Raw genomic sequence first — 15,358 nt, forward strand, 5'->3', positions numbered from 1 at the left:
CGAGAGGAGAGGCAGGACTGGGCACTCCTCACCCTCCTGGGACAGCAGAAGGAGTTTCAGATAAATATTAACTCTTCCGCAATCCTCAGCTGATGTTTTCCTTCCTGGACCTCTCTCTCCTATTAGTTTTGCCTCTTGATCCTCTTTGAGAGCCCCAAATGTGATGTTAAACATTTCTATTTAAACCACACATCTATAATCTTAGTTCCATCATTCCATTTTGGATGTTTTCTCCATGGCCTCAGGTCAAATGTGCAGGAAGGGGTCAGTGCCTGTCAGCACAGAAAGTGTAAAATTCTCAAAAACCAGTGTCAGATCTATTGACAGGGCTCTCAGGGCTTCCTCCAGAGATGGCTGGTGCTGAGATGAGAAATAACCTTGCTCAAGGACTTCTGCTCCTGCCCTGGAGGAGACACACTGCACTTCCACATTTCCTTTCCTCAGGGGAACCCTGTGCACCTTGTCAGCATCATCAACAAATCTGTGTCACACTCCAGGGTGGAAAATGGTTATCTTAAAACACAGCCAGCAGCTGAAGCCCCCAGACATCACAGAGCATTGAAAACTGGCCATTGCAGAACCACTAAATGGGAATTCTGGGGACTTTAAGAATTCAAGTTCTTGCTGAATGGCAAGTGAGTGCTGTGGCAATCATTGCTTTACAAATAGGCAGCTGGGGTGGCAGAGAAATTGAACAAGCTGATGATGGATTAATTAATTAAACAAGTTGATGAGCTACCAAACCTTCTGGGAATGTCCATCCCAAGACATCAGAACACTTGGGGGGATTCCAGGATACAGCATCCCACCTGAGGTGCTTCACTGCATTTATTGCATTTACCACTTTTATTGAGGTAAAAAGCCAGAAAGTGAGGCACAAATTCATGGCTGTGTTTTAACTAAATGGGAATTTTGGGGATTTTAAGGAGAATTCAGGTTCTTGCTGAGTGAGAAGTGAGTGCTGTAGCAATCATTGTTTTACAAATAGCCAGCTGGCATGGCAGGGAAATTAAACAAGCTGATGATGGATTAATTAATTCATTAAAGAAGTTGATGATGATCTGGAGCTACCAGAACTTCTGGGAATGCCCATCCCAGGACACCAGAACCCTCAGGGGGATTCCAGGATACAGCATCCCCCGTGAGGTGCTTCACTGCATTTATGGTGGCCACTTTTATTGAGATAAAAAACCACAAACTGAGGCACATTCCTGAGCCACTGATTTCTATTTTACTCTCTGTTTTCCTCCCAGAAGAGCTCACAGAGCCAGGTGCTGTGGGAACAGCAGGGAGATCTCCCTGCTCACCCTTTGGGGACAGACTGGGGATGGATCAGAGGAGTTCCAAAGGAACAGGACGAGCAGCCAGGGCTCAGCACATCCCCTCAGCAGCACAGCCCAGGGCTCTGAGCACCAGAATGTCCCAGCTGTGCACTCAGGCACTCCCTGTGAGTAACACACAACACGTGGGAGCCCCACAGGAGCCAGCTCAGAGCCCACGTGCAGGGTTACACAAGCCCTGTGTGTGTGTGTGTGTGTGTCCCTGCAGGAACCAGGCACCTGGGCTGGGAGCAGCCTCATGGCTTTAACTCCTTGCTGCCCAGAGCTGGTGGAACCCTGGTGTCCACTGAAAAGTGCAGCTGATCACAAATATCAGGCAGTGTGTTGTGTTCTGGATTGATTCTTCTATGAATTTTCTCAGCCTACATGAACATTAGACTGCAGAATTGTTGGAAGACCTGAGCAGGTATGGGCAGGGAGAGTTGGCAAAGTGTGACTTCAGGACTTAAATAGGAAGATATTATGTCTAAATTACTTCTAATAGCTGTTTGAAAGTCAAATGTGTCCTCTCTCAAAGAGAATGTGAGAAAAGCACTGTGTAACCCTTTAGAATCAGAATTTTGGACTTTCTGTGCTGACAGGCACTGACCCCTTCCCTGTACATTTGACCTGGAGAAGGCTTTCAAAATTGGAATGATGGAACTAAGATTATAGATGTGGAGTTTGAATAGTAATGTGGGATATCACAGGGTAAAAAAACTTAGAGTTTAAGGTTTTAGAATATAGTAATATATATATATTACTATATATATTATGTATTTGTTATCATATACTACAAAATAAAAGTTTTAGGGTGGAAACTAGTCCTTCTTCACCTTCAGAATTTTGGACTTTCTGTGCTGACAGGCACTGACCTCTTCCTGTATATTTGACCTGAGGCCGTGGAGAAGGCTTCCAAAATTGAATGATGGAACTAAGAGTATACATGTGGAGTTTGAATAGAAGTGTGTAATATGTGTAATATCACATGGTGAAAACCTTAAAGTTTAAGGTTTTAGAATACAGTAATATATATATTACTATATTCTAATTCTACATATTACTATGTATAACAAAAGAGAAGTTTTAGGGTGGAAGCTAGTCCTTCTTCTTCACCTTCTTCTTCATCAGTTTGGGTAGTATTGTGTACTTAGATAAAAAAGTCCACATTGCAATCCATGAGTAGTTAGTTATTAAGCTAAAAGTAAATAATTTAAGCACCATTTCTTAATTAAACAATTTATCATTAAAAAACCTTGTAGAAAGAGAGATAGGACTCCATTTTTTAGCTTATTAAAGTCCTGTAGAACTCACAGTTTGTAAGACTGTGATATAGATAAAAATTAATAAACATCTGAGTCCAAACAGAAAATACCATCTCAGACATTTGTCAACAAAAAAGAGAAAACCTCCCCAGCTGGTGACCAAGCTGCAGCCTCTGCTGCTCTGCCCTGTGAGGAGAAGGGCCATGTGTGATGGGGGGACACTGTCAGGGCAGGGTTTGTCCCCAGGGACGCTGTGCCAGGAGAGCTGCACAGCTGGCTGAGGGTTTGGTGCCTCACACAAAGGGGAATAGAGAGAGGCTGCCCGAAGAAATCCCTATGACCTCATCTAAGGACACATCCAGAGCCATGAGGCTGCAACCACAGGCTGCAGTTAACCCCTCAGCTGCTGCAGCACAGCAAAAGGCACCTCTGTGCTGCAAACACAGAACTGGGGCTGGAGAGGAGCTCCAAGGGTTCACTGAGCCCAAGCATTAACCCAGCAATGCTGTGCTCACCACCAAAGCATGTCCTGAGTGCCACAGCCACACCACTTCTGAGCATTTCCAGGGATGGTAATCCCACACTCCCTTGGGCAGCCTGTTCCTGTGCCAGGCCACCCTCCCAGGGAGGAAATTTTCCCTGGTATCCAATCTAAACCATTCCTGGGGCAGCTTGGGGATGCTTGAGGTGTTTGGATGAGCTGTGAGTGGCAGTGCCCACCATCCACATGATGGTGAAAAAGAGGTGCAAACATCTGGGTGGGAGTCCCTCCCCTTTCCACCAGGAGAAGCATTTAGACGCTACAAAACAAGCAAAGGTCCCAGTGAGTGCCCCTTTCTAACAGCCCAGAGGGCTGGCCTGGACTTCCTGCCTCTCCAAATTATGCCTTGCACTTCCAAAAATTCTAAACTTCCTTGGGCAGCCTGTTCCAGTGCCAGACCACCCTGCCAGGGAGGAAATCTTTCCTGATATCTAATCTAAATATATACATATCCAATCTAAACCACCCCTGGTGCAGCTTGAGGATGTTTCACCACACACCAAGGAGCTGCTGACACCACAGTGCCCACTGTGCATCCCCTGCAACTCCTGGACCAGGAGTGCTGTACTCCCACCTGGAACCCAGATGCCAGCAGGAAGCTCCAGACAGATGCAGGACAAGCTGAAGGGCTGTGCCAAGGTTCCCAGGAGGTTGCCAAGCTCAGTTTGACACATGCAGGGCTGCGCTGTGAGTGGCAGTGCCCACCATTCACAAGATGGGTGAACAAGGGGCTTGAGCTGGTGCAAATATCTGGGTGGGAGTCCCACCACTTTCTATCCAGGAGAAGCATTTATTCAGTACAAAACAAGCAAAGGTCCCAGTGAGTGCCCCTTTCCAACACAGCCCAGAGAGCTGGCCTGGACTTCCTGCCTCTCTAAATTATGCCCTGCACTTCCCAAAATCCCACACTTCCTTGGGCAGCCTGTTCCAGTGTCAGACCACTCTCCCAGGGAGGAAATCTTTCCTGATATCTAATCTAAACCACTCCTGGTGCAGCTTGAGGACATTTCACACACCAAAGAGCTGCTGTCATCATTCAGTGCCCACTGTGCATCGCCCCAGTTTACTGCTGGATCTGGAGTGCTGCACTCCCACCTGGAGCCCAGATGCCAGCAGGAAGCTCCAGACAGATGCAGGACAAGCTGAAGGGCTGCACCAAGGTTGCCAAGCTCAGTTTGCCATGTGCAGGGCTGTGCTGTGAGTGGCAGAGCTGCAGATGTGTGACAGTGGTGACAGCAGCACTCCCCTGAGGACAAACCCCCCACACACCTCATGGTTTTTATAGCACTCTGATTTGCTTATGTAACAGCCATCATGCACGCTCCAGTGGGGAGCCCCTGGCTCCTGACATCGCTTTTGTTGATCCCTCTGCTCTGGTTAACCCCTAGCCTCACAAAAACCAGTTTTAGACTTGTCCTCTAACAGACTCCAGGCACAAAGAGAGAGGAGATGCTCCTCAGGGCAAGGTGCTAAGTCAAGGGATGGAAACAGCAACATCTGTTGTCATATCTACCATGAATTTTGAGCCATCCAAATCAGTGAGCCCTGCTGAAATCCTGCTGTCCCTGTTAAAGCAAAGATGCCAATTTATGCCCACAGCTATGTGTGTTCAGTTCTTCCCCCCATCTGGCCTCACATCTCTCAATTTCAGAGCCCATGGGGAAGGATCCCTGGACTCACAGGCACTGCTCAGGGCACAGCTTTCAGCTTCTCTGCTGCTCCATTTCCCCCAGCTACAAAATAGGAACACCAATAGTTATTAAAGGGCGAAAAAACCAAATAAAACAAGAATTATCAGTGCCCATCTTGTTGAAATTGACAATAAGGTTATAATATTTTTATTTTTGTTAATCCCAGGTACCAGAGACCGCTGGGGTGCTCTGGACAGTGTGACAGTGCAGTAACAGTGGGGTCAGTGGAGTCCAAGAGCTCATGCCCTGAGCAGAAGCTTACAGGCTCAAACCACAATCTGCACCTTTGAACCACCTCACTTCTCCTGCATCCCCAGCCCCACTGTGGCTTCTGGCCCAGCTCCCTGGGCTACCATCTGTTGGGAAGGATGAAAGTCTGACAAGAAAGTCTCACAGATATGTGTGCTTGGCAGAAAGATTTTTAAATGTAGAGTCTGAAGAAGGAATAGATATGGAAGCAAGTTTTGATATAGAAGAAAAGAATTGCTGAGCCAGTCTTACTGAATAACCAAGGAGGCAAAGGGTGTGTGAGTTAGAAGGGGTTTTTATGGCTTAGAGCAAAGGATAAACCCACCCCAAACAAGAAGATGTTTTTACTAAGCAGAAAGATAGCACAGGCAAAGAAGGCAGCAAAGTTGCAAGTAGAAAAAAGGTTTCAGAATTTTCCACTGCAAGAAAACTGAAAAACAACTTCTAGCTTAAACTGTAATGTACTAACTTTTAGTGATTGGAGAATGGTAACATGAATATGGTAATTACAGTAGTTATGATAGGCTATAGATAAAAGTTAAGGTATAGATTGGTTCTACTGTATTAAGATGCTCAGCAAAGAAAAGTCTATAATGCATTGTAACCAAAACCAAAGGGTCTCCAGGCCTGCCTGCAGCTGGAACTGAGAGCTGTGGGCACAGCTCTGTCACCCACCACCCTGGGCTGCTGTGACATCCTGGATCCAATAAACTGCATTTTGGAGAGCTGCCTGGAGTCCCACATCCCTCATTTTGGCTCTTACAACCATCCACATGATGAGTGAACAAGGGGCTTGAGCTGGTGCAAACATCTGGGTGGGAGTCCCTCCCCTTTCTACCCAGGAGAAGCATTTATTCAGTACAAAACAAGCAAATGTCCCAGTAAGTGCCCCTTTCTAACACAGCCCAGAGAGCTGGCCTGGACTTCCTGCCTCTCTAAATTATGCCCTGCACTTCCCAAAAGCACAGGGACAAGTTGTGGCTGATCCTCAGCCAGCTGCTGACGAGGCAGCAATGGGGCTGTGCTCTCTGGTTTTGGGTCCTGCCCTGCCCTGGCAGGCTGCCCCTGCTGCAGGCAGCGTCACAGCCACACAAAGGCTGTAAAACAGGAAAGCTCAGGCACCTGCTCCCCTCCCAGCCCTTGGGGAGCTCTCTGAACAAAGCACCTGAGGCACAAATAGCACTGGGCCAGGGCAGTGCTGCTGAAACACAGCTGGAAGGCATGGTAGCCCCTGCCCTCACCTGTTGGGGAAGATGAAACAGGAAAGCCTTATCAATATGATTGCCTGGCAAAAGATTTGGAGAATACAGAAACTATAAGTGAGATTGAAATGAAAGCAAGCTTTGAGATACCTCAGTTACTGAACAACTGGAAAACAATGGTGTGGCCAGCTGAAGGCAATCCCCTTTTGATGGAACAACACACTCTGCTTGCAGACAGGCCCAAGGGTCAGAGCAGACCCTACAGCTTGGCAGAAGGGGCCCAAAGAGGAGTTTTTAGGATTTGAAATGTAACACAGTATGGTGATGTAGTGATTCTTATAGGCTGTATGTAAATGCTATAGGATTTGTATATTGTACTGGATTGGTTAGTGAGAATTAGAATATTCAACACAGAAGAAGATTTATGGTATTGGAACGGGAACTTCGCTCACTTACCCCTTTTACTCTCTTATGCTTTTGCTCTCTTACCCTTTTACTCTCTTGCTTCTTTTACTCTCTCACCCCCTCATCCTCTCTCCCCCTCTCTTCTCTCATTCCTGCTCTGAGCTGTGGCTGGCAGCTCCCAGCAGGGCCCTGCACCCAGGCCCTTTGCAATAAACCCCAAGTTCCAGCCCTGGCTGCAGAGATCTCTCATCTCCATCCATCCCCACCATCCTACCCCTGACACTCCAACATTCACCTACATGGGGAAAATATGCTGGTTTAGCTAAATCACTAAACTCTGCCTTTCCAGGGACCCTCTCGTTGTGCTACCCTTGCCAGGGAAGTTCTTTCCTCTTTAGCAAAAACTGAGTTGTAGGCTGGAAACAAATCAAAGCAGAGCACAGCTGGCTGCCCGAGAGGAACACAAGCTCTGTTCCTTCCATTCCAGCTGCTCTGGGCTCTTTTCTGGCTCAGTTGTGAACACACCACTGCTCCACATGGCAAATGTCAGCAAATATTTCTCTGCTTCAAATTCATCAGGTACAGCTGTAGGAAAATGAAATGGAGTAACTTCCGTGGCAGACCATTCCTAACTGGTGCACTCAACACCTGCAGGGGTGGGACAGCATTCAGAGGGACATGGAGGGGCCCTTGTGACCCTCAGGACATTCAGCAGAGCCAAGGGCAGGGTCCTGAACCTGGATCGGGGCATTCCCAAGGACAGATGTCCTGGATTGCCAAGCAAATTGTATTCTATGTGTCATCTGTATGGCAGTTGCCTTCTGTTAAGGCAGTTTTCCTTATCTCTTCCACACCCACTCCTCTCTCGGGGCTGACATCTGCTGATAACAGCTATTGAATGTCCCTGCATGGCTGATAAGAACTACAGCATCCCATTGGGAGATGGGAGCCCAGAGGGAGGAGCCAAGCATTCCTACCTGGATAGAATCTGGAGATTCTGGAACACCAGCACAGCTTCTCCACTGCATTCCCCAGAGGAACAGCAGCTGCCTCTTCCACTGGATCTTCAGAGGAAGAATACATCCTTCTCTACAGGATCCCTGCTCCAGCAGAACCACCCCTGACACTGCAGGAGGGCTGAGCCACAATTCCAATGGGACTGCTGCCAACACCCTGACCCACAGGGTGTCTGGCTGGGTTCTGACTCTGTCAGTGTTGGTTTGGTTACTGCATTGTTTATTTTATCTTTTTATTCCCTATTAAAGGACTGTTATTTCCTGCTCCCATATTTTTTGCCTGAGAGCCCTTTAATTTAAAATTTATAGCAATTTGGAGGGAGGGGGTTTACAGGCTCCTGCCTTCATTAGCAGACTCCTGTCTTTCTAAAACAAGACAACAGGCTGGGCAGAGAAGGGACCAAGACTATTCCTTGGAGGGTTGGGGTGTTGGTTGATGAGTCCATAAACCCCAGCAAGGTGCTCTGCTGGCCCAGAAAGCCAAAGGTGTCCTGGGCTGCAGTGCAAGAATTGTGAGCAGCAGGTGAAGGGAGGGGATTCTACCCCTCTGCTCCACTCTCCTGAGACCCCTTCCTGCAAAGCTGCCTCCAGCTCTGGGCCCATCAGCACAAGCAGGGTGTGAAGCCCAGGAGAGAGTCTGGAGGAGACCATGGAGATGCTCCAAGGGCTGGAGCCCCTCTCTGCAGAGAGCTGGGGGTGACCTGGAAAAGGCTCCAGGGAGATCTCAGAGCCCCTCCAGTGCCTGAAGGGGTTCCAGGACAGCTGGAGAAGGACTTGAATCCCACCCCAGTGGCTTACCTGGGACTGCACTGCAGGTTTGAACCAAAGCAGCCACAAAGCCCTGGAGCTGGGCACTGCTGGATGCCAGAGCCACACAACCACTTCCAGAGTGGCAGAATGAACTCTCCAAAAGAGGTCAGCATCAGTTCTGCAGGTTCCTACCCTCCCTGCACACCCCAAGGCAGCCTGTGGAGCTCCCTGGATCCCAGGAGCTGGTGGCTGTGGAAATGTCACCCCTTTCTTTGTTTAGGGTGGCAAAGAGCCCAAAGCGACCGAGCCCCTTCTGCAACGCTTCACTTGCAACCACTGCTCAGTCATCCCAACCCCAATTTATCTTTTACAGGAATAAAAGCTTCTGGGTGCAAGGCCAGATGTGCAGAGGGGAAAATTTGGACCTGAAACAAGGGGAAATTGAGCTGCAGTTATATGGAGTCATAAATATTTACTGCAATGTAAACTGAAGGACTGAACTGCTCATTTGATTTTTCAACTTGAAAAAAAAATTTTAAATTTACAAGGTCTCTCACCAGAAAAGTGGAAAAGTATATAATTAGAGTCTAAGGAAAACAAGCTTGAACAAATGTGCTGTGTCTGTCAATGTGGATTCCCTACACCCCAGTTCCCTTTGGAGCTGCACCAATTCCCCCTTCTGTCCTGTCTGCACATGAGAGCAGGCGGTGCCAGGGCTGAGGCAGCAGCTTTGTTTGTGCATGTGCACAAGACAAACACACTCTGCACTCCAAACTGCCAGCTCTGTGCTGCTGGCCGAGTTTGGAAGCATCAGATCAAAAATTCAGTTCTAAAATTCAGTTCTAAAATTCAGCTCAGCCCTCCTGGCCTTGCTGTCATGAATACAACAGCTTGTGTCACACAACACAATAAAACTCCCCAATAATCATCACTCAATGAATTTTTGCTGCCACTTAACACCAGTTTGGGGTGCTCTGACCATAATTCCATCCTCCCACTGACGATGGTGATGCTGCAAGGCTGTGCAGCTCCAGATGCCAGCAGTGTCGCAGCCCCTGCCACCTTCTCCTGTGCCACAAATATCTGTCCCTGTGCTCAGGAGGGCCAGGCAGGAATGTCCCAGCTCCCAGGGTGTCCAAGTGCATGTTCAAGCAGCCATCCATGACTAATCCCCATCCCACACGTGCTGGTGGCCGCTTCCAGGAAAGCTCTGAAGTCAGTGCTGCAGGAAGGCATCCCCAGGGTGGCTTTGTGCTGCCACCCACGCCGAGGGAAGAGCTGGGAAGCTCTGTTTTGATAAGTCCATCTGGGAGCTGAGGCAGGATGTGAGGGCTGAGAAGATGGATTGAAACAGCAAATCCAGCCTGGAGGGAGCAACTGGGTGGCAGAGAGACCAAGGGGACAGGAGAGGATGGAAGCTGAAGGTGCTGAGGAGGTGAGTGGGGTTTGGGGGGCAGGGAGAAGAGAAAATGAGGCTGGAATTAGGTGGGCTTTAAGGTCCCTTGTCACATTCACATTCTCTGAAAAAAATCCCTTCACCCAGGATTTTTCTGCTGGGAAGCTGAGAAGCCTCAGAGAAAAGGAAAACAATTCTTATCTCATTTGCTTCTCCTCTGTTTTGCTCATGTGGAATGTGTTTGGAGATTGTTTACCCACAGGTGATTGTTTCATTGGATTCTGCTGTGAGTTGTTTTCACTCTTTGGCCAATCAGGGCCAAGCTGTGTCGGGACTCTGGGAAGTCAGGAGTTTTCATTATTATCTTTTTATCATTCAGTAAGTATCTTTTCTGTATTCTTTAGTATAGTTTAGTATAGTATTCTTTAATGTATTATAGTATAATAAAATAATAAATTAGCCTTCTGAGAACATGGAGTCAGATTAATCATTCCTCCCTGCAAATCCAATAGTCCCTTCCAACCCAAACTATTCCAGGATTGTCTCAGGCACTGCTCAGGGCACAGCTTTCAGCTCCTGCTCCATTTTCCCCAGCTATGAAATAGGAACAGCAATAACCATTCAAGGGAAAAATTAAATATGACAAGAATTATCTATGCCCATCTTGCTGAAATTTACAGGCAGGATTGTCATTACCACAGGATTGTGTGGTATCAGAGAAGGAAACACGAAAGAAGATTTAAGTGGCAAAAAAGCACCTGGTGATGAGGAATAATGTCTGGGATGTAGAAAGCACCTGGATATGGAGACACACTGCTCCCCACGGGGGTTTGAACCAGGGAGCAGCACAGGCTCATCAGAGGGGCTGATACAGACAGCAAAAGGGGCTACCAGCAGGAAAAGCCCAGATCTGGGCTGCTCCATCTTCCCTTGACGTATTTTAGATGAGAACAGTGATTTTTCCATTTGCAGACAGCCCCTAAGGACAGCCCCAGCCCGTGGCACACACAAACAAACAGAGCACACAGCCTCAGGTACTCCCAAGCACTGGGACTCCTGCTGCTGCTGCTTTCCTGAGGCTGGGAAACACCTTCTGCAAGAAAAACAAATCCTCCCACCTGCTTCCTCCTGAATCAGGAGCGGCTTCCAAAACATTAAGCTGCAATTAGGGCTGCAAATTTAGCCACAAGCACTTATAATCCATAAATCTGCACATCCAATAAAAAATAACAGCTAAGGAGAGTCCAAAAGAGCTACTAATGACTAAAGTGGATTTCAACCACAGGCCATTCCTGCTTCCTGTTGCAACTGTGTTGAGTTGGGTTGGAGCTTGGTAATTATTGTCTGTGGACCCATTATACAGTAGGGAATATTTTATATTCTCTCTATTTTCATAGTTTGTTGGGTCTTTAAAAATGTATTTAGAAAAATATATATACCTCACTTTTTTTTTACATGTACTGCTTTCTTTCTCCAGCATAGAGAGCTTTGCATTTATCACCCACAAGCTTTGCCTTTCAAACTATGGCAGAAAATAAGATTTCTGAGTGTCACCTCCTGCATTCCCTATTTTCCCTATTCCCTATTTTCCCTTTTTTTTTTATATATATTTTTTAATTGGATGAGCAGGTTTCAAAGGGAGAAATTCACAGACTTACTCGGGCTTGTCTGGTCACTGAGCCTCCGAAGTCTCCCGCTGGAGGTCCGGGTGATTCCTAAAGCAAAAAGAAGGTTGGAGTGAGGAATCCATGTGAGTGTGGGGTGTGGAGTTACCCCCCTGCTATCCCTCTACATCTGGCAAGGCACGGGAATCTGCTTTGTACAATCATCTCTCAGATCCAGGAAGAGTTACACATTATTTTAACCAAAAAAAACACCTCAGGAGAGACCTCCACCTTTCCCTGAAGATGACAAACATTGTTATTGTCTTGGTTTGGAAAGACAGGTGTCTGCTGAGGAAGGCAGGAGCCTCCCCTGAAATGGAAAATGGAAACCCCCTCCCTCCAAATTGCTATAAATTTTAAATTAAGGGACTCTCAGGCAAAAATATGGGAGCAGGAAATAACAGTTCTTTAATAGGGAAGAAAATAAAAAGATCACGCAGAACAGCTCTAAACTGTGCTTTGTAATGGAGTCACAACCTTACAAACCTTGTCAGCTAGAAGAGTGCATCATCCAAGGAAAAAAATATATTAAAATTAAATAGATATATATAGAAAAAAAGGCAGGAAAACTTTAATACAGTAAGGCCTGGGATAGAGGGAGGGAAGGGAAAAGAACTGAGCTGCCTGGCAGCTGGAGATGGAAAAAGCATTTCATGCTCAGAAGCCTGTGCTTGTGTATATAAATTTATACATACATATATATATATATATGCACATGTGTGTTTGCTCTGTCCCTTTCCTTTTCCAGCATAAAAAGCCTCTGTGCCTACAACGTGATGTGGTTGAACCACAGGGCTGCTCCTGGGAAAGGTGACACAGAAGAACCCACGGGCAGCCCCACCCAGAGCCATCCCCCTGCTCAGAAAGCTCAGAAAGGGCCCTTTTCTGCCCCAAAAGAGCCAAGAACAGAGCCAGGACTGTGCACCCCCACACAGGAACACCCAGCCTGTCTGCTCAGGAGCTTTACCTGCACTGCAGCTGGGCAGATGGGTGCTACACCCTTCAGCCAGCCCCACTTTCCATCACTGACAGCAGGAAAAGGGCTGAAGCTTCTGGGAACTTGTGCATTTTAAATTTTAAACATGTTTTTGCTATTAAACCCAGTCCACGAATCTTTTTTTCTTAATTCTTTTCTCCTCTCTAAATGCTTACTGCTTTTTTGGACTCTAGCAAGAATGAAAAGCCCTATTTCCTCTGTTGAACAGAGGAACATTTTTAAACAGCTGAACAGATTTTTAAACAGCTCCTCTTGAGCCAGGCTGCAAGAGCAGTCACATCTCAGCTCTGCTCTGTGCAGAGACATCATCTCTGAGTTCCCTGTGTGCACGAAGTCCCAGTCTCTGAATATTTTTTCAATTATTTTTTCCTCTCTAAATGCCTGCTGTTTCTTTGGACTCTAGAAAGAATGAAAAACCCTATTTCATTTGATGAACAGATTTTCCAACAGCTCTTCTTGATCCAGGGTGCAAGAGCAGTCACATCTCAGCTCTGCTCTGTGCAGACATCACCTCTGGGTTCCCTGTGTGCACTATTTAAATTATTTTTTCCTCTCTAAATGCCTACTGTTTTTTAGGACTCTAGCAAAAATGAAAAACCCAATTTCATTAGCTGAAATAGATTTTTAAACAACTTTCCTTGAGCCAGGCTGCAAGAGCAGTCACATCTCAACTCTGCTCTGTGCAAAGAAACAACACCTTTGAGTTCCCTGTGGGCACTAATTCCCAGTATCTTTTTTAAAATTATTTTTTCCTCTCTAAATGCCTACTGTTTTTTTGGACTCTAGAAAGAATGAAAAGCCCTATTTCCTCTGCTGAACAGATTTTTAAACAGCTTTTCTTGAGCCAGGCTGCAAGAGCAGTCCCATCCCAGCTCTGCTCCATGCAGAGAGACAACACCTCTGAGTTCCCTGTGTGCACTAAGTCCCAGTCTCTGAATATTTTTGTTTTAATTATATTTTCCTTTCTAAATGCCTGCTGGTTTTGTGGACTCTAGAAAGAATGAAAAGCCCTATTTCATTTGCTGAGCAGATTTTTATACAGCTTTTCTTGAGTCAGGCTGTAAGAGCAGTCCCATCCCAGCTCTGCTCTGCGCAGACACATCACCTCTGAGTTCCCTGTGTGCAGGCAAGGTGCAGCGCTGAAATACAGCTTTTAGAACGGCTCAAAAAGCAGAGCAAAGCAGCCCTGATGGGTGGCAGGCTGAGGAATGCAGATGTGCAGCCATGCTGAGCTGGTTAGAGCAGCCTTTCATGTTCAAAGGCTCATTCAGTCTGCGGCGGGGAGGACGGAAGCTGAACGAGGAGCTCACAAGCTTGGACAGGATCACATCGAGGAAATCAGCTTTATTCCCTTCAGCAACCACTTCAGCAGTGGAAAAACACACACAGGACTTGGAGCATCCATGCCCTGGCTGAGCCTGTGGCTTTTATCCTTTCTGAGGGTTTGTTTGTGTGCCCTGACTGCCAGGTTTGCTCTGGGGAGCTGGAATTACCATTCTCACCCTTTTCTCAACGAGCTGAGTTGATTTGTTTTGTGTTGGAGGCAGCATTAGAGGAGGTTTTTCTGACAGCTGTTGCTTCACTGCCTGTTAACAACATTAATAATACAAAATAATGCTGTTTATCCTCTCTCAGACAAAGGGAAAACGAGGAGTAAACACAAAATTCATCCAGGCAGCCCAGTACCTTAGCAGAAAATATAGATAGAGGAGGAAGAGCTGCAGAGTCTGAGCCAAGCTTGCTATCTGTGATGCCCCACTGCCCCTCCAGAGGGAGGATCCAGACACAGTCCTGGAAAGCAGATAAACAGCAGAGAAAACTGGCAGCTTGGCAAAAAAATAGAATAAATAAGGAGAAAGCAACACCTAAAAATATGCTGCTGTGAACACACTGCCAAGAAGCCAGGGAGGAGGCAGGAGCAGAGAGCATCAGCTGCTGAGCCTGTTCTGGGGTTACCTCTATTTATAGCCTGGGAGCAGCAGTTTGAGCCCCAGGTTGGAGCTGTAAATGAAAATGAAACATTTCCAGTGCAGACAGAGTGTCTGTGAGCCTCCCTCAGCGCCATGCAAATGCCCCAAAGCCACGCTGGAAAGGCACTGGAGCACACTGGACTAAGAGCCACAGTGCTATCCGCTTTATTTAGCTGAAACTGGGGATTCTCCTCCTTGTTCCCACCAGGAGGAACCCAGAATGGAAGAACCCAACAGTTAAAAATCAGTCAGGCCAAGCATGGCTTGTTCAGCACTGCGGATGTGCCTCAGCAGGACAAAGCCCAGCTCAGCCCCACCTTGGCTCACTCTGAGCAAGTTTTTTTCCCCATTTTATAATCAATGACTAATTCCCTCCAGATCCATGGGCTGGGGCCATATGGCCCAGCAGAAAGGCAGCAGCACCCAAAATGGGTGCCATTTGGGGTAGCTGGGCTATCTCAGGTGTGATGGGTTCTCTGAGAGCTCATAGACCTGGCTCAGGGAGAAAACCCATCATAGATGTACCAGTGAACAGAGCCCATGTGAGATTCATTTTCTCCTCACTGTAAGCCATCCATGCTGATATAAAACCCAAAAGGACAAGCGAGCAGTTCCCATTATCAACAGAACCCATGCAGAGAGGACAAACAATGGGGGATGCAGCTCAGGAACTCGCTCTCTCTACACAGCCCAGTAAAAACCCAAACCAAACAAACAAAAGAACCCAAGCCAAGCAAAGGTGGTGATGGAAAGGGATGGGCCAAACCAGCAGGAGCCATCCCACACTGTGCTGGAGTCAGCAAAGAGGCACCAGCTCATGTGAGCAGGCAGTGTGACCCTTGCTTCTGTTGCGTGTATTGACTGCAGGGCCTGGGGTCAGATAATTCAGCTTC

At 47.1% G+C, this 15,358-nt stretch overlaps 1 protein-coding gene across 2 annotated transcripts in view; it reads right to left on the minus strand.

Moving 5' to 3' along the window:
• SEPTIN9 (septin 9) overlaps positions 1-15,358 on the minus strand; it is a 156,074-nt gene that overhangs the window by 114,461 nt on the left and 26,255 nt on the right. Inside the window, exon 2 of one of the 2 annotated variants that reach the window (XM_058817493.1) lies at positions 11,493-11,549. The exons of the other annotated variant lie outside the window; for it this stretch is intronic. Within the exon in view, the coding sequence (XP_058673476.1) occupies positions 11,493-11,549 (57 nt within the window). The remainder of the gene's footprint in view (positions 1-11,492; positions 11,550-15,358) is intronic. 2 annotated transcript variants of the gene reach the window in all.

This window comes from Ammospiza caudacuta, chromosome 19 (assembly GCF_027887145.1).
Source record: "Ammospiza caudacuta isolate bAmmCau1 chromosome 19, bAmmCau1.pri, whole genome shotgun sequence".
Taxonomy (NCBI): Eukaryota; Metazoa; Chordata; class Aves; order Passeriformes; family Passerellidae; genus Ammospiza; species Ammospiza caudacuta.